General features: G+C 46.9%; 1 protein-coding gene across 1 annotated transcript in view; it reads right to left on the bottom strand.

The window, feature by feature from the left end:
* ATXN10 (ataxin 10) overlaps positions 1–5,032 on the bottom strand; it is a 167,948-nt gene extending 162,916 nt beyond the window's left edge. The window contains exon 1 of the mRNA XM_049626527.1: positions 4,716–5,032. Within this exon, the coding sequence (XP_049482484.1) occupies positions 4,716–4,831 (116 nt within the window). The 5' untranslated portion in view covers positions 4,832–5,032. The remainder of the gene's footprint in view (positions 1–4,715) is intronic.
* Positions 5,033–21,990: the final 16,958 nt, after the last annotated feature.

The following is a 21,990-nucleotide window of genomic DNA, read 5'->3' as shown; positions in this document are numbered from 1 at the left end:
CTCAAAAACATAGTATCTGAAACTAAAAACACAGCAGATATCAGCAGACTAGACATAGCAGAAGAGAGGATCAGAAAGCTAGAAGGTAGATTAACAGAAAATTTTCAAATAGAAGCTCTGAGAATGGACAACACAGAAAGGAGCCTATGATACATATAAAATACAGGGAAAGGTTTAACCTACGTGTAAGTGGAGTCCTAGAAGGAAAAGAATGGGGAAGAAGCAAAAAACATCTGTCAAGCGCCTGTAACTACCAGAGTTCGTGTTACTGGCTAGGGGTAAGTGACTGTGACATGCTCACTTCCGTCAAGAAGCTTATCAAGGGGCGCCTGGGTGGCGCAGTCGGTTGGGCGTCCGACTTCAGCCAGGTCATGATCTCGCGGTCCGTGAGTTCGAGCCCCGCGTCAGGCTCTGGGCTGATGGCTCAGAGCCTGGAGCCTGTTTCCGATTCTGTGTCTCCCTCTCTCTCTGCCCCTCCCCCGTTCATGCTCTGTCTCTCTCTGTCCCAAAAATAAATAAATGTTGAAAAAAATTTGAAAAAAAAAAAAAAAGAAGCTTATCAAATGGAAGCACAATGAGGTAGGAGTCTAAGGCGAAAATTTTAGAGAAAATAGTACCCAAATGTAACATTACTTCAGGAATACTCAAAAACCAGAAAATAATCTTCTCTGTAGAAAAGCATACAGAGCAGCCATCTCCAACAGAACTTTCTACAACGATGGAAATATTCCACAGCTACGGTGTCCGATAAGGCAGCCACTTGTCACAAGTGGCTACTGAGTACTTAAAATGCAGCCAGTGCAGGAACAAAATTATTCATTTCACTTATTTCTAATTAAACAGCCACACACAGCTAATGGCTACTTAGTGGACAGTGGTATAGGTATAGGGCAGGACAACAAATTTCATATGACTGCACATGTTAACAGGGAGGTCTGGCTACATCATAAAGAGAGATGATGTAGAGATACACCATGAAGGTAACTAAAGGGTTGGAAAACCTCCAGCAAAAACCCAAAAATAGAATTTTTAATGTATTTTTATCTTGCTTTGTTTCAGAAAGGATTTAGTATGACTTACAAAGACTCCCACCACAGCAAGAAAAATCACAATAAATGTTAAAAATGCAAATACATACATTATACAAAAGATATAAAACAACTTTAACACATAAGAAAAGGAATTACCTTCCACAAAGAAATAGCTGAGTATCTTAACACTGGTATTTATGACCCTACGCATTTTTTTATGGACTTTTGTGATTAAGATACTATTCAAGAAGTGGGTTACAGAATCCAGAGCATGAAGAATTTAGATTGGTATATTAACCATCTATTGCTATATAACAAAGTACCCCCAAATTGAACAGTTTAAAACAGTAACACTTGTGGTCTTGCGCAGGTCTGAGGGTCAGGAATCTGTAAGTGTGCGACTGGGGTGGCTCTGGCTTAGGGTCTCACGAGGTTGCGCAGGTGCCTGAAGGCTTCCCGTGGACCAAGCGTCCGCTTCCAACACAGTTCATCACATTCCTCACCACACAGATCTCTCCGCATAGATGCTTGAGTGTCCTCACGACATGGCAGGTGACTCTGTCACTGATTCGAGAGAGAGCGCAAAGAGGGAGCTGCGCTGCCTTTTAGGACCTAATCGCAAGTCGCACGCCTTCAAGTCTGCCATAATCTATTACGACAACAGCACGTCCCTAAACTCAGCCCACGTGCAAGGAGAGAGGAATTCACCTCCTCCTCCGGCAGGACAGAGTTGCAAAGAATTTGTGAGCACATCCAAAACCACTGCGATGTGATAGGAGGACTTCTGTTCACTTGGGGGTTGCCAGAGTTGTAATGAGATCCTGGGATCCCTCTCCCTGGAAACCCGAAAAGCAGAATAAATTATAACCTTTTGAAAGAGCTGCAACCGCTTTCTCAAACGCAAGACATTAAGCACAATCGGGTTCTCGGTCACTTACAGCCCCATCGCTTTTGAACAGCAGCTATAAAATAAACAACATAAAACACCGTGCTGTGCAGATAATATTACAGATCCTCACGGTAATCCTGCAAAGTGAGAGGCTTGATCCCCACTTTCCAGAGGAGAAGTACGTCCAGGGAGATAAGCCATGATCCTTGTCTGGGTCTACCTGGTTCCCAAGGTTTTCTTCTTCCACTACAGGATACTTCTCTCACTCCAGCCACCGCAGAGGCTAGTGTCATGGCGACAAACGTACGGGAAGTACCACAAAATACGCTACACCAGCTAAGATCTCCACCTTGTGTTCCATCAAGTACATGCTCACTCTCCTCCATCCATGTTTGTTTTGCCTGGTGTTTCCCACTGGCTGCTCGGAGGCCTCCATTTGCTTCACTTTATGTCCCATCCTCCCTCCGGGCCCATCGGCATCGGAGGAGCGACCAGTAACTTGCTCAAAGACACACGGAAGCAGCAGCGACAGAAGCAGAACCAAGAGCCTGTCCCTACAAACCCTCAAGGAGGGCTCTCTGCACCACCACGCATTTCGGCCTCCCCCTCCCAAGACCTGCTCGCCAGACTCTGCCTGGAACAGGACCATGGACCCAGGAAAGCTGGCGCCAAATGTGGGAAGCTTCTTCCTCTGCTCGTTCTCCCCCAACAATCCAGTTGGACCCCGAGACCTGTCCGTTCAACCTTGTAGATATTTTTCAGCACTCATCCCATCCATCCCCAGAAACAAGGTCCTAATTCAGATTAGCTGTTCTTTGACTCGGGTTCCACATCAGCTTCTTAAAAGTCCCTTGCCTCTAGCCTCACCCTCTGTGATTTATTCCCCATACAGCAGAGAGTTCGGTCTAATGCCCAGATCTTAGCTTGCCATTCCCTTAAAAGAACCGTCAATAGCTCCCCATCAACTCGCCTCACAACAGTGCAGAGGGCCTTGTAAACTGGCCCAGGGCCTTGGATTTCATCCTACAGGTTATAAAAAGGGATCTGATTTTTTTTTTTTTTTTTTTTTAGTTTTTTTAAGGTCTATTTATTTTTGAGAGAGAGACACAGAGTGAGCGGGGGAGGGACAGAGAGAGAGGAAGACACAGAATCGGAAGTAGGCTCCAGGCTCCGAGCTGTCAGCACAGAGCCCGATGTAGGGCTCGAACTCACAGACCGCGAGATCATGACCTGAGCCGAAGTCGGACGCCCAACCGACGGGGCCATGCACACGCCCCAAAAGGGATCTGATGTTTGAATGTCTCCTCTGTACCAGACACCTTACCTATGCTACTGCATTTAATCCTCTCAGGAACCCTACAAAATCCATGTATGGTCCCTCTGCACCCAAAGTAATCCAAAGCCTTTCCCGGCCCACCAATCCATCCAACAGATCCACAGACCCCTTCCGTGCGACCGCCTGCTTGTCAAAAACCCCATTACAATTTGCTCCCACGGCCAATGCTCGACAAAAGGGATCGTGTCAGATTCACCTTTATACCCTCCGCACCTAACAAAGAACCTGTTTCCGAGTAGGTACTCAGTACATGGCTGATGGCTGATAACGGACTACAGGGAAGGGCCCCCATGGTATGGGTGCACTGAAGCGTTAATCAACATATCTCCTAGCAGTACCGTATCATGTAACTTGTGTCCCAAGAAGCCCCCAGAACAGTGCCCTCGGCTTTCACCGCTCCTTCCACAGCTCAGTGCTCCTAATGTGACTTAAGGGAGACGTGCCCAGACCCAGGTGTCCCATTCAAAGACTAGAGGGCCTCTGGGGATCCATCCTCTGGACCAACCCACATCTTCTTTCTACGTTCCCTCTACTCTTTGTACACCACCCCCCCATTGTAAAATTATCTGCTGGCTCCCCAGAACAGGACTTCTCACGAAAGGACTTCATTTTTCACCTTCACCACCCAGCGCAATACCTGGTCCACGGAGGGCCATCGATAAATGTATTAAAGGATAAGAATAGCAGCCAACATGCATTTAGTACTACGTGTCAGGCATGAATTACGGATTTAATGCGCATCACCTCATACCGTCCTTACAGCAATCCCACCAGGGACGTGCTGGGCAACACCGGCACCGAGGCCCAGAGAAGACTAGAAAATCAAGCACTGACTCACAACGTCACACGTTTTGCATTTTCACGCGCTTTATTTCATTCATCCCTCTGTACAATCCAGCAACGAGGGTACGTATTGCATTCGCACTTCCAGGCCAGGAAAACCTAAGGCTCGGAGAAATCGCCCAGAAACGCACAACTTGTAAGGCCAGGAACCGAATCCAGGCGCGCCGGACTCGCGGGCCCTTCCCACCCGGCCACCTTGCCCCCCACTGACAGTCAGGACCCAAACGGCCGGTTCGCTCGGGACCAGGGCGCAACCGCCCCGCACACCGCGCTGCCCCCCCCCCCCCCCCCCCCCCCCCCCCACGGGAACTGTCCCCACCGCGCTCTCGCGGCCGCCCGCCTGCCCCCCCCCCCCGCCAGCGGGCCGCCGGGCCACCGCGGGCCGCGCCGGCGCTCCGGGCCAGGGCCAGGCAAGCCCGGGGGCGGGTGCCAAGGGGCTCGCGTGGGGCGGTCCCCTTCGCGCGCGCGCGGCTCCACGCCGGTGCCGGCGGGTGGGGGGCAGGTGTCAGCCCCCCGGGGCCCCTCGGGCCCACGGCCGAGGCCTCTGCCGCCCGCCTCCCGGGGGAGGGGCGCCCGCTCCCCGCCCGCCCGCCCGCCCGCGCCGCCCGGCCGTTACCGGTTCCGCTGCTCTTTGAAGAGCGCCGTCAGCGCGCGGAGGGCCTCCAGGTCCTGGATGGGCGCTGGCACCATGACGCCGGACAGCCGGGCGGGCGGAGGCCTGGGCGCCGCCATCTTGCCGCTCGCAGCTCGCGGAGCCGGGCGCCGACGAGGAGCAGGAGGACGAGCAGGAGGCGCGGGGCGAGCGCAGGCCGGGGAGGAGCGCGCCCCGCAGCCGCCGGACGCCGCCGCCGCCTCCGCGCCGCCGCAGCCGGGGCCCCGCGGGAGAGCGCGACGACGCGCTCCCAGGCTCCCCTCGGGCGGCGACGGGACGACGCGGCGCGGGGAGGGGGCGCGGGCGGAAGTCCCGCCTGAGGGGAGGGGGGCGCGGGCGGAAGTTCGGGGGGGAGGGGCGCCGGGAGGGCGTCGGGTCTGAGAAGTGGAGCCGAGGGTTCAGGCTCGGAGGGGGAGCTGCAGGAGGGGGTGGGCGCCTGGCCAGGAGGGGGTACAGGGACAGGTGCACCCGGGAAGAGGGGGGAGATGCGGGCGTGGGAGGCCCTGGCCGGATGGGGGTACAGGGACAGGTGACCCGGGAAGAGGGGGGAGATGCGGGCGTGGGAGGTCCTGGCCGGATGGGGGTACAGGGACTGGTGCACCCGGAGGGGCAGATGCGGGTGTGGGGGGCCTGGCCGGGAGGGCGTACAGGAACAGGTGCACCCGGGGAGGGGGGGGAAGATGCGGGTGTGGGAGGCCCTGACGGGATGGGGGTACAGGGACAGGTGCACCCAGAGGGGGAGATGCGGGCAGGGGGGACCCGTGGGAGGGGGTGCACAGGAGGGACAGAAGTTCTGAAGCTCCCTGTGAGGAGAAGGTTGAAGACCTCATCCAGCTGTTGAAATGGCTTTATTCGTGCCCCTACATGGACCCCCTGGAAAGTGGATCTCAGCCCCTGAAGCCCAGTTCCCAGTACTTAGTGATCATTTACTGGTGATACCAGATCATTTACCAGGCACTTTAGGTACGTTGAGACTACATGGATCCAGCTCGTGGACGGCTTAAAACATAATTAGAAGTCACGTAGCTAAATTCTGTAGCAGTAACTTGAGAATTGTTTTTTCCTAAATAGGATTTTTTTTTTCTTGAGAGAGAGAGAGAGAGAGAGAGAGAAAGCACACATGAGAGTGAGGGAGAGGGGTAGAAGGAGAGAGAGAGAAAGAGAAAGAAAGAATCCCAAGCTGGCTCCACACTCAGCGCAGAGCCCAATGTGGGGCTCTAACCCACGACCCTGGGATCATGACCTGAGCCGAGATCAAAAGTCCGATGCTAAACCCACTGAGCCACTCGCATGCCCCCAGAGTTGCTTTCTCCGAAGGGAAATGAACATATTTTTCAAGAATCACAATATTCTGTGGCTGGTGTTGGTAATGCACATATTTTCTTTCTACTACCCTTTATCATACTGTGCATACATTAAACATTGTCCCCAAGCCCTGTGCTAGGTGAAATGATCCCAACCCTGAAGGAACTCCAGACAAAAGAGCCTTGATAACTATGACGGAGGACTTACAAATTGCTATGGGACCACATAAAATCTGTAGATACGTGCGCCTGCCATTTTGACTTGAAAAGTAGGACTGTGTTTCTAATGTGGCATTTTTGATGATCTTTGCTACAGAAAACTTAAAGACAATAACCACCACCAGAGAAATGCCTCTTGCATCTGCAAGTTACGGGATAACGTAACTCAGTCTTACCCATTCAACTGCCTACGTATTCATTCCAGAAATACTTCTGTACGCCAATTATGTGCCAGGCATTAGATCGCCTAACGGTGCCAAAGAAAATTCAAAATGTTTAGCAGTCCTTGGATTAGCAAGGCAAAATCACCCAATATTTCCCTGAGGAGCAGGGGATGGTGAAATGTTTCATCATGCATCAAGATTTCGCCCCTTAGTTTTCTATCCTCAATCGTAAAACAAAAGTAACTACCCTGATTCTTCCAGAAAACATTCCCCATAATATTCAGATGTATTGCCTGGAAAGTTGTAATATCCTAACTGGTTTCTTGGCTTCTTCTCTTGCCTCCCTACATTCCGGATCTTCTAAAAATAAGCCAAGGAGAACCTGGGTGGCTCAGTCAGTTAAGCGTCCGACTCTTGATTTCCGCTCAGGTCATGATCTCACGGCTCGTGAGTTCGAGCACTGTGTCGGGCTCTGCACTGTCAGCTTGGGATTCTCTCTCTCTCTCTCCCTCTCTCTCTCTCTCTCTCAAAATTTAACATGTAAAAAATATACATGTCAACATTTCACTTTGCTTAAAACCCACTGAAGGATTTCCATCTCAAGATAAAAGCTCAAATTCTTCCATTGGAGAAGTCCCTAAATAGCCTGTGTCCCTCCTCCTGCCCGCCCCGACACTTCTAGTCTCTTCCTCCCTCACAGAGCTTCAGCCACACCGGCCTCCTTGTTGTCTCCACCAGAGGAGTTACGCTCCTGCCCCAGGACTTCATACATGCAATTCCTTTTGCGTGGGACGCTTTCCACACCCTTCCAAGCAGATGCTGGCGTGGTTAGTTTCCTTCAACTGTCTGACGAAGTGATTTCACCAGTTTTTAAAGTTGTAATACACCACCCAAATTCCTGATTCTAAGGAATTTTTCTCCATAGCACTTAACACTCTCTATATCCTGGTCTACTTATCTGTTGTGTTTACTGCCATAATGTCCCCAGGAGAGGACCTACCACGCGGCAATTTCTCAATGAACATTAGTTAAATTAATGAACAAAGAATATTTTTAGAGATATTTTCAGAAAGGAGAAAGAAAGTAGCACGCCTCCAGAAAAAAAAAAATGTACACCAATCCAAAAAGTACAGGAAAGAGAAAGGATGGAACAGGGGAAGAAATAAATTATAAGACGATCAAAAGAGCTACATTAACAGGACAGACTAGTAGTGTAAGTAAAAAAATAATAATAAATTGGTCAAACAGTGGATGTTATTGACTGCCCAGAATCGACCAAGAGATATCGACCTTGACTGAATTAACAGAAGTAAGTTAATATTTCACTTGGGCAAAGTGGCATTTTTTGTTTTTGTTTTTGGGTTTTTTTTTTTGAGCTTTTTTTTCATCTTTTTTTTTCTTTTATTAAGCCTTCTTATTTTAATTCCAGTATAGTTAACATACAGGGTAATCTTAGTTTCAGGTATACAATATAGTGATTCAACAATTTTATACATTACTCGGTGTTCATCATGATAAATGTACTCTTTAATCCTTATCACCTATTTCTCTAGCTCTGTCCATATTGTTGTAAATGGCAAGATTTCATTCTTTTTTTATGGCTGAAAAATATTCCACTATATATCACATCTTCTTTATCCATTCATCTATCAATGGTCGCTTGGGCTGCTTCCATAATTTGGCTATTGTAAATAATGCTGCAATAAACATAGGGGTGCATGAATCCCTTTGACTTAGTGTTTTTGTATGTTTGGGGTAATACCGAGGGTCACAGGGTAGTTCTATTTTTAATTTTTTTTTTTAATTTGAGAGAGAGAGAGAGAACATGAGCAGGGGAGAGGGGCAGAGGGAGAATGAGAGAGACTCTCAAGCAGGTTCCATGCTCAGTGCAGAGTCCAATGCGGGCTCTATCCCATGAACCGTGAGACCATGACCTGAGCTGAAATCAAGAGTCAGACGCTTGGCACGCTGGGGTGGCTCAGTAGGTGGGACGTCTGACTCTTGGTTTTGGCTTAGGTCATGATCTCATGGTTGTGGGATCGAGCCCCGAGTTGGGCTCTGTGCTGACAGCGTGGAGCCTGCTTGGGAGTCTCTTTCTGCCCCTCCCCCACTTACGTGTGCACGCACGCTCACTCTCTCTCTTTTGCTCTCTCTCAAAATAAATAAACATTAAAAAAAGAGTCGGCACCTGGGTGGCTCAGTCGGTTAAGCGTCCGACTTTGGCTCAGGTCATGATCTCATGGTTCGGGAGTTCGAACCTTGCATTGGGCTCTGTGCTGACAGCTCAGAGCCTGGAGCCTGCTTAGGATTCTGTGTCTCCCTCTCTCTCTGTCCCTCCCCCATTCACAGTCTGTGTCTCTCTCTCTCTCTCTCAAAAATAAACATTTTAAAAATTCTTTAAAAGAACCAGACACTTAATCAACTGAACCACTCAGGTGCCCCTATTTTTTTTGCAAAACTTCCATACTGTCCTCCATAGTGTCTACACCAGTCTGTATTCCCACAACAGCGTATGAGGGTTCCTTTCCCCCCACACCCTTGCCAACACCTGTTGTTTCTTGTATTTTTGATTTTATCCATTCTGACAGGTATGAGGTGATATCTCACTGTGGTTTCGATTGGTGTTTCCCTGATGATGAGTGATGTGGGGCATCTTTTCATGTGTCTGTTAGCCATCCAGATGTCTTCTTTGGAAAAATGTTTGTTCATATCTTCTGCTTATTTTTAAAATGGATTGCTTTTTGGTGTTGAGTTGTATAAGTTCTTTATGTATTTTGGACACTGACCGTTTATCAAATATCTCATTTGCAAATATCTTCTCCCACTCGGTAGGTTGTCTTTTAGTTTTGTTGGTTGTTTCCTTTGCTGTGCCGCAGCTCTTTATTTTGATGTAATCCCAATAGTTTATTTTTGTTTTTATTTCCCTGCTTCAGGAGACCTATCTAGAAAAATGTTGTTCTGGTTCTTGCCTATGTCAGAGACGCTACTGCCTGTGTTCTCTTCTAGGATTTTGTTATGGTTTCAGGTCTCACATTTAGGTCTTTAGTCCATTTTGAGATTATTCTTGTGTCTGATGTAAGAAAACAGTCCAGTCTCATTCTTTTCCATGTAGCTGTCCAGTTTTGCCAACACCATGTGTTGGGAAATACACAACCCATTGTATAGTCTTGACTCCTTTGTCAAAGATTAATTAACCATGTAATTATGGGTCTGTCTCTGGGCTCTCTGTCCTGTTCCATTGATCTATGTGTCTATTTTTGTGCCAGTACCATACTGGTTTGATGACTACAGCTTTGTAACAAAACTTAAGTCTGGAATTGTGATGCCTCCAGCTTTGTTTTGCTTTTTCAAGATTGCTTTGGCTATTCGAGGTCTTTTGTGGTTCCATACAAAGTTTAGGATTGTGTGTTGTAGTTCTATGAAAAAAATGCTGTTGGTATTTTGATAAGTATTACATTAAATCTAAATGACATTTTTAAGTTTTACATAAATATTGTTTGCCTGAGATAATGTGTCAACCATGCTGATGTACCTGAATTAAACTCCAAATGAAGTATGCCATATAAATGTGTGCCTTGAGCCCAGTGCAGAACAGGACCAGTAGTCAAGAAGCAAAAATAAATAAATTTTAAGAAGAAGGAAGCGGGGGGGGGAGGGGTTGGCACCTGGGTGGCTCAGTCTAAGTTAAGCATCGGACTTCAGCTCGGGTCATGATCTCACAGTTTGTGGGTTCGAGCCCCGTGTCGGGCTCTGTGCTGACAGCTCGGAGCCTGGAGCCTGCTTCGGATTCCGTGTCTCCTTCTCTCTCTGCCTCTCCCCTGCTCTCTCTCTCTCTCAAAAATAAATAAAATATTAGAAAAAAATTTAAAAAGAAGGAAGGGGAGGGGAGTAAAGCAAAGGGGAAAGTCGGGGAAGGTGCGAGACAAAAAGGTTTGGACCAAAGTACGGATGATGCTGGCGAGGAAAAGAGAGAGGAAATAAGTGAATAGTGGTAAAGAGAAGAGAAGAGGAGTGACGAACGGATAGAAAAAATCTTGCTTGTGTTCGCGCCTCTGAAACTGTCTCCTTGCCATCTCTGCCTGTGGTTCTCTCACCAGAAAGCTTATGCCATCACCACCCACTGCACTGAAACACCCTGTGTCCGTCGGGAAAAGCTCCAGTCAGTCTATACCCCTCTTTTGGCACTGACCAGTCAGCTCTGTGGTATAGATGTGTTTGTGTACTGTCCTTCTCATCTGCGGCCCCTCCAGTCAGGGCCTTTGGCTTCCTCACCCCTTCCAGGACCAAGTTCAGTGCCTTGTTCTCGGAAACAGTGCTGTAGATATTTGTTGAATGGATAACTCTGGAGATTAAAGGGGGAAAAAAATAACAGAATGGTGTAATCGTTAAGAGCGGGGATCAGCAAACTACAGACCGCGAGCCACATCTTTCCCACTGTTTCCATAAATGTTATTGGAAACTGTCACATTCATTTACACGTTGTCTGTGTCTCCTCTGATGCTACAATGGCAGATCTGGGAAGTTGTGACAGAGACTGTACGTCCTACAAAGACTCAAATGGTAACCATGTGGTACTTTATGAAAAAGGTTGGCCAATCTCTGGTAAAGAGCACAAGCTCCAGAATCAAACAAACCTGCACGATGTCGATCCTGCTTTCATCTATTAGCACCTGACCTTGGACAAGTAACCATCTCTTTAAGCCATTTTTTTTTCCACCTGTAAAATGGAATACTAATAACGCCTACTCAATTGGGTGGCTGGGGGGATTCAACGAGATAGTCTAGGTCAATCCAGTGTCATACATTTATTAAGCTTAGCTCAATAAATAATGACATTGAACTATGTATGGAATAAAATTCAGTAAACAGGAGGGATAAGGTGGGCAAGGAGGGCAAGGAGATAGAAAGCTGTTAGGTAGTTGGGCTAGTTAGGAACACAGGGAGTGGGTGGAAAATTGTAGGTAGGCTCAAGGTATAATTGATAGCATTAACAATAGACTACTGGTATTTGAGGTAATGATTCCAATGTTACTAGTCATAGTTGGATTGTAGGGATGAATTATTTTTATACAATTTGAAAAGCGAGTAACCTAACTTTAGAAACAACAACAAAAAATGGAATGCATTCTCACGAGGAAAGAAACTTAAGTGAATTCATCCATATGATGAGCTAGATGTTAGAATGGACAGAAAAGACTTTATTTCATTTTATTTTATTTTGGTAGGTTTATTTATTTATTTTGAGGAAGAGAGAGAGAGACCACAAGCAGGAGAGGGGCAGAGAGAGAAAGAGAAAGAGAGAGAATCCCAAGCAAGCCCCAAGCGGGCATTGGTGATATAGTGGTGAGCATAGCTGTCTTCCAAGCAAGCCCCATGCCATCAGCACAGAGCCCGATGCAGGGCTTGAACCCACGAACCATGAGATCATGAGCTGAGCTGAAGCCAAGAGTCCGATGTTCAACCAACTGAGCCACCCAGGCGCCCCCAGAAACAGATTTTAAAGCAAATATAACTAAACTCGATGAATTAAAACAAAACATGACTTCAGTGAATATGCACCTCGGGAGAAAAATAATAAATCTCAGCAGAGAAAAACAATAAAAAAGGACCAAATGGAAACTGTAGGCCTGAAAAACACATGGCAAACAGAAGAATAAATGAAATTGAATCAAGACACAAAGGATAGAAAATAGATAGAAGATAGATGGACAGACACGCCCAGGAATAGGAACAGAAAGAGAAAACATTGAAAACACAATGAACAGAATCTCAGGAACTTGTTAGAGATGTCAGATGTTCAGATACCAGTCTAATTGCAATACAGGAAGGATGAGAGAGGGAGAACGTGGCACACACAGAAGAGCATTTGAAAAATAATGGCCAAGAATGTCCACATCTCGATTTCCAAGATAGAAATTTGCAGATATAAATGTTACAGTAACACCAAGCAAAATAAACACAGAGAAGCCTCCGCCAAGACGCACCACACCATTGAAAGCCAAAGAGAAAGAAAAGACATATTATATACAGAAAAACAATTATCCAAATAATGGCTGACTTACTAGAAACCAGAGAGGCTAGGAAACAGCGGGACAACATCTTCTAACTGATGAAGGAAAAAAATCCATCCATGAGGAATTCTATATTCAGAAATGATATATGATATATCCACATCATTCAAGAATGAAAACAAAATAAAGGCATTTTAATATAAAATATAACTAAGAGGATTCCTCACCAACGGAACTGCACCATGAGGAACACTAAAGAAACTTCTTTGGGCTGACAGAAACTCAAATCCTCAGAAGCATTGAATAGCATTAGAAATGGTGAATATCCAGGTCAAATCAAATGACCATTCTTTTCTATTTCCCATTTCCCTTCTAATATCATATCACATCACGGTTTATAGCAAAAATGACAAATTTTCTTGTGAGGTTTAAAACATAAGTAGATGTATTAAATGTAACAACAAGAACAGAAGAGACAGAGGAGATACTGACCCATAAATTCAATGTATATCGTATTTTCTAGGGCAACCACTTTAAAAAAGACAAAGAAGTATAGCTAAGATAACAACAGGAAAATTGAAACAGAATTCTAAGAAACATTCTAAAAAAAATTAAAAAGAACAACAGAGGGAAAAAATACAGAGGAGACAAACAAAACAAAAATAAAATGAAAAATCCAACCTAACCATATCAATAATACCAGTAAATGGTAATAGAAGAGACACTCTAATTAAAAGTTAGAGATCATCAGAAAGGATTTTTTTAAGACAACTATATAAAGACACAGGTGGAAAGTTAACTAATGGGAAATAGATAACCCTTGTGAATGACAAGCACAAGAAGGTCAGAGGGGCTATATTAACATGGGATAAAATAGATTTCAAAAAGGAATGTTTTACCACGGGTAAAGAAGGACCCTTCACAATGGTGAAAGAACAAATTCATTATGAAGGCATAATCATCATAAACGTGTATTTGCCCAATAAGAAGTTTTCAAATACCTGAAGCAAAAATCAACAGTTAAAGGGGAACAGACAATCCCACAATCATAACTGGAGATTTTAACACTCTTACTTTAGCAATGGCTAGGACAACTAGACGAAAATTAGCAATGATATGGGATATCTGAACAATACTCTCAACCTCTTTTAACATACATATGATGCAATACCCGGCGATGATAGAATGCACATTCTTTTCAAGTGCACGTGGGTAGACCATATTCTGAGCCATAAGTCTTAATACGCATATGAAGATTGAAATCCTACAGAGTGTGTTTTCTGACTACAGCAAATTTATGTTAGGAATCGGTAATAATAAAATAACCTGAACACCTCCAAAACTTAAAAAAAAAAAAAACCCTTCTAAATACTATTGGATCAAAAAAAGGAATCACAGAAGAGGTAAGAAAATGTTTTGGACTGAGTGATAATGAAAATGTCCTATCAAAATTTGTAGGATATGGTTGCTACACTTGTGGTAAGCATAGCATTGTGTATAGACTTGTTAAATCACTATGTTGCTCACCTGAAACTCATGTAACATTGTGTGTCAACCACAGTTAAAAAAAGTTTTCCTTTAAATAGTTTTGTGGGATAAAGTTAAAGCAGTGGTTAGAGGGAAATATACTTGTAAATGCCTGGATTGGAAAAAAAGGAATATCTCAAATATACATCTAAGCTTTCACTTTAAGATCCTAGAAAAAGAGGGTGCCTGGGTGGCTCGGTCAGTTAAGTGACTTCAGCTCAGGTCATGATCTCATGGTTTGTGAGTTCCAGCCCCACATCAGGCTCTCTGCTGTCAGCACAGAGCCCACTTCAGATCCTCTGTCCCCTTCTCTTTGTGCCTCTCCCCTGCTCACATGCTCTCTCTCTCTCAAAAATAAATAAACATCTTAAAAAAAGATCCTAGAAAAAGAAAGGCAAATTAAATCCAAGGCAGGCATAAGGAAGAAAATAATAAAGATAAAGATCAAGGAAATAATAGAAAAATATAGGGAGTACCAATGAAAGCAAAAGCTACTTCTTTGAAAACGGTAATAAAAATGATAAACTTTCAGTTGGGCCGACTAAGAAAAGAGGAAGTCACAAATTTCTAATATCGGGAACAATGAAGTCATTATTACAGATTCAATAGACATTAAAAGAATAAGGATATGTTATGAACAACTTCATGGCAATAGAATGACAACCTATGTGAAATGACAAATTCCTTGAAAGACATGAATTGCCAAAGTTCATCCAAGAAAACATTACAAAACTTGAACAGCCTGATATCAATTAAATAAATCGAAGTTATAATTAAAAACCCTTCCATAAAGTGAACTCAGAGCTTCAGTGGTAAATACTATCATGAATTTAAGAAAGAAACAACATCAATCCTACACAAGTTCTTTCAGAAAACAAAAGAATTAACACTTCCCAACGTATTCTATAAGGCTAGTATTAACCTGATTCCAAAACCAAGCAAAGACTTCACAAGAAAAAAGAAATACAGACTAATATCCCTCACGACCACAGACACAAAAATCTGTAGCAAGATATTAGCAAATCAAACCATATATAAAAATGACAATACATCAATACCAAGTGGGGCATATTCTGGGAATGTAGAATTGGTTTAACATCCCAAACTCAATTAATATGATTTGCTGTATTAATAGAATAAAAAAGAAAAGATCATTTTAAAAGATGCAAGTAAAAATATTTGATAAAATTCAATTTAAAATCTGATTAAGGATATCTACAAAACAACACAACCCCCCCAAAACAAAAACAAAAACAAAAACCCTTACACCCAACATCATACTCAGTAGTGAAAGATTTAATGCTTTCTATTTAGAATAGCAACAAGTCAAGGATGTCTGCTCTTACTGTGTCTATATTTAACATTTTACTGAAAGTCCTAGCCAAGGCTAGAAAAATAAATGAAAATGAAAGACATACAAGTTAGGAAAGAAATGAAAATGTCTTTTTTGCAGACTACTTAATCTTGTATCTAGAAAGCCCTAATGAATCTATAAAAGACACTACTAGAATTAATAAGCGAACATAGCAATGTTGCAAGATAGAACGTCAATAATATGAAGGCCAGTTGTATTTCTACATACTAGCAATGAACAATTACACATTCAATGTAATAACCAGCTTCACTTACAATAACATCAAGAATATTTAGGAATAAATTTAATGAAAGATGTACAAAACCTGTTCTGCTACAAAATATTACAACAGGAGATTGAAAAAGACCTAAGTACACAAGAAGATATACCATGTTCATGGATTGGGACACTTAATATTGTTAATATGTCTGTCCTCTTCAAATTCATCTATAGATTCAGTGCAATTCCAATTAAAATTTTAACACACTTTGTGGAAAGACACTGACAAGCAGATTTAAAAACTTACGTGAAAAGACAAAGTGCATACAATATCCAAAAGAGTTTTGAAAAACAGGAACAAAGTTGAAGGACAGAAACTATTTAGATTTCAAGATTATTATAAAGCTACAGTGACCAAGACACTGTGCCATTGGCACATAATCAATGGGACAGAATAGACTCCAGAAATAAAGAAATAAACCCACATGTACATGGTCCATTAGTTTTTGGCAAAAGCACGGAGGTAATTCAAGGGGGAAAATCAATGAGATACCACTGTGCAACCATTAAAAAGACCAAAGTTTAAAGAAACAGATAATGGGGGTACCTGGGTGGCACAGTCAGAAGAGTGTGTGACTCAATCTCGGGGGCGTGAGTTTGAGCCCCATGTTGGGTGTCGAGATTACTTAAAAATAAAATGTTAAAAAAAGAAAGGTAGTGGTGCCTGGGTGGCTCAGTCAGTCAGGCATCTGACTCTTGACTTTGGCTCAGGTCATGATCTCACAGTCGTGGGATTAAGCCCCACGTCAGGCTCTGTGCTGAATGTGGAGCCTGCTTAAAATTCTCTCTCTCTCTCTCTCTCTCTCTCTCTCTCTCTCCCTCCCTTCCTCTGCCCCTCAACCCCACTCACACACACACACACACACACTCTCTCTCTCTCTCTCTCTCTCTCTCTCTCAAGTAAAAAAAAGGGAGGGACACCTGGGTGGCTCAGTTGGTTAAACATCTGACTTCAGCTCAGGTCATGATCTCACAGTTCATGAGTTCAAGCCCCACATCAGGCTCTGTGCTGACAGCTCAGAGCCTGGAGCCTGCTTCAGAGTCTGTGTCTCCCTCTCTCTCTCTGGCCCTCCCCCGCTTGCACTCTGTCTCGATCTCTCAAAAATAAAATAAACATTAAAAAATATACTGGGGGGGCGCCTGGGTGGCTCAGTCGGTTAAGCAACCGACTTCGGCTCAGGTCATGATCTCGTGGTCAGTGAGTTCAAGCCCCGCGTTGGGCTCTGTGCTGACGGCTCAGAGCCTGAAGCCTGTTTCAGATTCTGTGTCTCCCTCTCTCTGACCCTCCCCCGTTCATGCTCTGTCTCTCTCTGTCTCAAAAATAAATAAACGTTAAAAAAAAATTAAAAAAAAAAAGAAAAAAAATATACTGGGGCGCCTGGGTGGCTCAGTCGTTAAGCGTCCGACTTCAGCTCAGGTCACGATCTCGCGGTCCGTGAGTTCGAGCCCCGCGTCGGGCTCTGGGCTGATGGCTCAGAGCCTGGAGCCTGCTTCTGGTTCTGTGTCTCCCTCTCTCTCTGCCCCTCCCCCATTCATGCTCTCTCTCTCTCTCTGTCTCAAAAATAAATAAACGTTAAAAAAACATTAAAATATATATATATAAAAATAAGAGACAGAGAGAGAGAGAGATAATAGTGTCCTTGATGATCTAGAGCATCCTAGAGCATCCTAGATCATCCATTGCTGGTAGGAGGGCAAAGTGGTATGGCTACTTTGCAAAACAGTAGGGTGAGATCTTTAAAAGTTAAACATACACTTACAACATATCCCAGAATGTCCATGCATGCAAAGGTTACATATATATATATATGTTTTTCCACACAAAGATGTAGCATAGTAACATTATCCATTAACAGCCCCAAACTGGAAGCACCCCAAATGCCCACCACCCAGTGAATGGGGTAAACATCTACCCACACAATGCAATACTACTCAGCAATAGAAAGGAACAAAACATTAACACACACAATAATGTGGAAAATCTCAAACACGTTAAGCGAAAGACCACATACACAAACACTGTGTACTGTAGAATTTAAGAATCACGGCCAAGGTGAAAGCTAGAGTTACAGAAAGAAGTTACACGTTGGGAGGGGAGGGGATTGAGGGTGAGGGGGCACGAGCAAGCGTTTTAGGGAAGGGAACTCTCCCCCATCACGATGGTGGTGAAGGTTACCAACTGTATACAGTTACCAAGATTGTTTAAACCATTCACGTTAAAAAGCTGCATTTGACTGAATATAATGATAGCTAGTGAAGAAATTCAACAAGAAAAGCATGGCTGTCCTTGATGGATAACCAAGAGCGGACTTGCTACCAAGAAGTAGAAACTGGAGAAAATATACGGGGGAGAGACCTACGTGTTTAAGACATTAAAGTAACAGCCAACATGGCACCGGGATCCTCGAGAGGACAGAAATGCATGATTGCCCGGCCTCTCTGCCTGGACTAACTTTCCACATCACAACGCAGAAAGCAGCGGCCCCGGGTAGCAAGACAAAGGGAGACCGAGCTCGCAGGCTGCAGACCAAAGTGGCTGGAATTTGCCGAGGTGGAGCTCTGCAGAGAACAAACCGCAGAAACCAGCTAGGAACCTGCTCGGGTCTCTGACTACGTATCAGATCGTGCGTGCACAAGGTGAGAGTCCGCGAAGCCAGCCAAAGAACAGCTGTCACAGAGCTGCGACCTTACCAATCCCCAGAGCTCACGCAGGGTGGGGAGGTGTCGGAGTTTGGGCCAGATTGGAGAGAGACGCACAACGGATGAAAACAACGTCGCGGTGGGCGAAACAAGTCAGAAAAGAAGACTACAAATCGTGCGATGCCATTTATGTGAGATCTCTAGGAAAGGCAAACACTATCGGGACGGAAAGCGGATCTGTGTTTGCCCCGGGGTTGGGGGTAGCAAGAGGGGTAGACCGCAGGTGGGCCCCAGGGAAACTTGGGGGAGTCACGGAAGTACCCCCAAACTGGAATATTGTGACGATCACCCAGCTGAATAAGTTTACCAAAACCCATCACACTCTCGAAGCAGAAAATCTCCTAGCATCCGACGGGATCCTGGTAGATAGGGGGCACCTCCCCATGACTGCCGGTGGCTGTGTGGCCAGGGGCCTGAATTCCACCAGACCCTCCAAGGCAGCAACAGCATTCCTCGAAGCGGAGGTAGCCCATCTGGGTTTCAGTACTAGCGAAGGCCAGAGGGCAAAGGTAGCACCAGCCAGGAGCCCAAACTCACGGCCCCTACCACTAGTGCCCTGGTACTGTCCCTAAGCCGTCACCACCTCTGGCCGCATGAATGGGAGGCCTTTGCGATCAGAAGGAGAAGGGAAATAGCCAGCTGGGTTCACAGATGTGATCGCTTGCTGTGATACTCCCTTCATCAACAGCGTCTCACAGGCCTGGAGTGGAGAAGACAGAAACGGATCCCGCTGGGGCTAACATCGAGGTGTAGACGGGGACAGGCGTGCGTTCCTTCTGGAGACCCGAGGGGAGACTCTGGTGCCTTGCCGTTTCCAGTTCTAGGGGCCACCGGCGTTCCCTGGCTTGTGGCCCCTTCTTCCTTAGCAGCACAGAGCTGGAGGGCTGGGTCCCTCCCACGCCGCCGTCCCTCGGGTTCTCCGCCACCTTGGCTGTGTCTTTGCCAATTAAAATATGCAGTCTGACATGCCCCCAGGTTCCCGGGAGTAGGGCAGGGCCGTCTCCGCGGGACCACTGTTCGGCTCACTGTCTTCGGTATGTGGGTACGAGCCAAAAGGGGGACGTGGCGTTAGCGCAGCACCGGCCCCGGGGTGGCTTTGAAAGACAGCAGTGAGTTGACATCCGAAAGGACAGAGCTTAGAGCGGTGAGCCTGACAGCCATCTCACGTGGAAAGAGAAATGGCCCAAGGTTAGACTATATGCAGACTGACGAGCCGGGGCAGACAGTTTGAAGAAAGAAGAACATTTAGAACAAGAGAATTTGGGAGGAGGATGTGGACGAACTGGAGAGAATGAGCGCCAGGAGAAAGATGTTTCGTAGGCATGAAATGCCCGCCAGGAAGCATCCAACACAGACGCGGCACTCAACGACCAAGCAGACAGGACGACTTTGGCCACCAGCTGGCTGGGGAACTGACGCAGTGTTCTCGTGAGCCGATTCACCGTAGTGGCGGGGATGGACGCCACGCGTGGGCCCAGCTGCACGGGCGGCCGGCACCGAGGCCGATTTATCTGCCGCCTCCGTCAGTGTCTTCTCCCTCCCCAGTCCCGCTTCCTCCACTCCCCGCAGGTGTCGATCCCAAGCGCACTTGCCCATCAGCTTCCTGCACCCAGGTCTCCGTTCCCCCTCTCCCTAGGGAACCCAACCTGGGACACGATGTTCAACACTGGTTGGATGGACCAGAACTCACCTGCCTCCGTCGCCCTCGGGGTCATCTTTCTGTCCTCCCTGGAGGAATTTAGCTGCGGCCAATGATCCAAGCCTCCAAGGACCCCTTTCTTCCCTAGGTGATTGATTGATCCCAGAAATACCCCCACTACGTTCCCATTTTGGGGCCTCAGTAACTCAGCCCTCTAAGCTCATCATCTACACAGGGGACACCTGCTCCCGGTGCGAGTGACATCATCTTGCTAATAAATGATGGCATCCAGAGCGGGGGTGGGGCACCACCCTTGGATGGCACAAGTGGGGAGTGAGGAAAGACGGGGGGGCCGTCAGCACACCTTCCCGTCAGGGCTCCCCGCTGACCACCCTACCCAAGCCAGTCTTTTCCGTGTCACCGAGTTCGGCGTCTTCCTTTGCTGGTTCTTATGCAGCCGATAATTATTTGATGTAGTCCCTTATTTACTTACATACTGTCCTCCTAAAACGTAAGCTTCATGAGGGTGGGAAACTCATCTATCTTGTTTATAATTATATCGTCAGCATCTAGCACAGCACCTGGCCCTGTGGGTTAAGAGCACACGTTAGAAGACATACAACCTCCTTTGACCTCAGGGCCGTCCACGAGCCTGCGGTTCCTCATCTGCAAACATGCGAATCAAGGAGGGGCTGTTGCGAGGACGAAGAGGTGACCCGAGGACAAAGCGCTGAGCCTACACAGAAACACGCACGTGCAGGTAGGGGAGCGCAGAGCTCCTGCGTGAACCAGGGGCAGAGCCATCTGCCGGGGGGAGACGTCGTAGGCTTGGAACGGATGCCCAAGAGGAGGAGGGGGGAGCCGTGGGGAGCGAGCAGCTGACTCCGGGCACCGTGGCTTTGTGGGCACCAAACATCCTTGGTGTGGGATTTCCTCCCCTGGAGTGCCAAGGCTGGCGTAGGGCGGAGAAGACAGGTGCCTCGCAAATCCCTGGCTCGAGCCTGGCCGGATGAGCTGGGCGGAAGGACGGAGGGGCGAGGCAGTTGAGGGTATTGGCGAAGAGATCGGCCGCGATGATGTCCTGTGTGGTCTGGAGGGCTGGAGACGGGGAGCCAGGAGGCTCTGGTCCACGTGGGAAAGTCCAGGGAGCGGAGGTGGGGATGAGGTCAGCCGGGCGGGGAGGGAGGGGACGGCTTCGGAAGCTGTGGTCAGGGAGCGCGATCCCGGAGGGCAGTGGGAGCCGTCAGGGTGATGACGAGGCCCAGGGTGTGGGCGGCCGGAGGGGAGCGGAGGTGAAGGTCACCGGGCCAGGAGGAGGTGTGGGAAGGGATCCACAGAGCTGGAGGCCCCCTCGCGTCTCCTCTGCACCCTCACTTCCTCTCCTCCCTGGGGCCTCACTGCCCGGATTCTGGGGTTCGGCCCAACCTCCAGGTGACTCGCAGATGGGTACCCCTGGCCCTTGCCTCTCACCCTCAGTTCTGCCTTTTCTGTTTTGCCCTCCACCTAACCTGGGAGCGAGCTTTCTCCGCCGCTCACGACGAAACGTTTCTCAAACGGAACTTGTTTTCTTTCTACCGAATCCTTCCCCTGCTTAAGCGCCCTATCGTCGTCTTCCCAGTCCCCCAATTTTTATGCCACTCTCGTTTCCCCTTCTCCTTTGCTGGTTTTTGTGCCCACCATCCAGTCTATCGTGGATCCTCGTGAATTCTTTGGCCCGCAACAGCTCTAAGCTAAGCCCCCCCTCTCCATTTCCAAAGCTAAAATCCTGCCCGTGAATTGGCATCCCAGACCTCAAAAGTGAGGGTCGAGAAACGGGCTGAATCCACGGTGGGCGGAAGAAAGAGGAGAAGCCCTCGGATGGGGCAGAAATAGCACGCTGTGTTGCCAGGCAGATGCGGGTTTTCGGGCCTGGCCCGGCCGGCTTCATGGAGGGCTGCAGACAACGCCTGCCAACTCAGCCTCAGTGGATATTGCGAACTTTAGTTGAAATCAGCTGTTAGCACGCCTGGTAACGGGTCGTATCCGCTATGTGCTAGCTCCTT

This window comes from Panthera uncia, chromosome B4 (genome assembly GCF_023721935.1).
Source record: "Panthera uncia isolate 11264 chromosome B4, Puncia_PCG_1.0, whole genome shotgun sequence".
In the NCBI taxonomy this organism is placed as follows: domain Eukaryota; kingdom Metazoa; phylum Chordata; class Mammalia; order Carnivora; family Felidae; genus Panthera; species Panthera uncia.
This window is presented reverse-complemented; position numbering and strand designations above follow the sequence as displayed.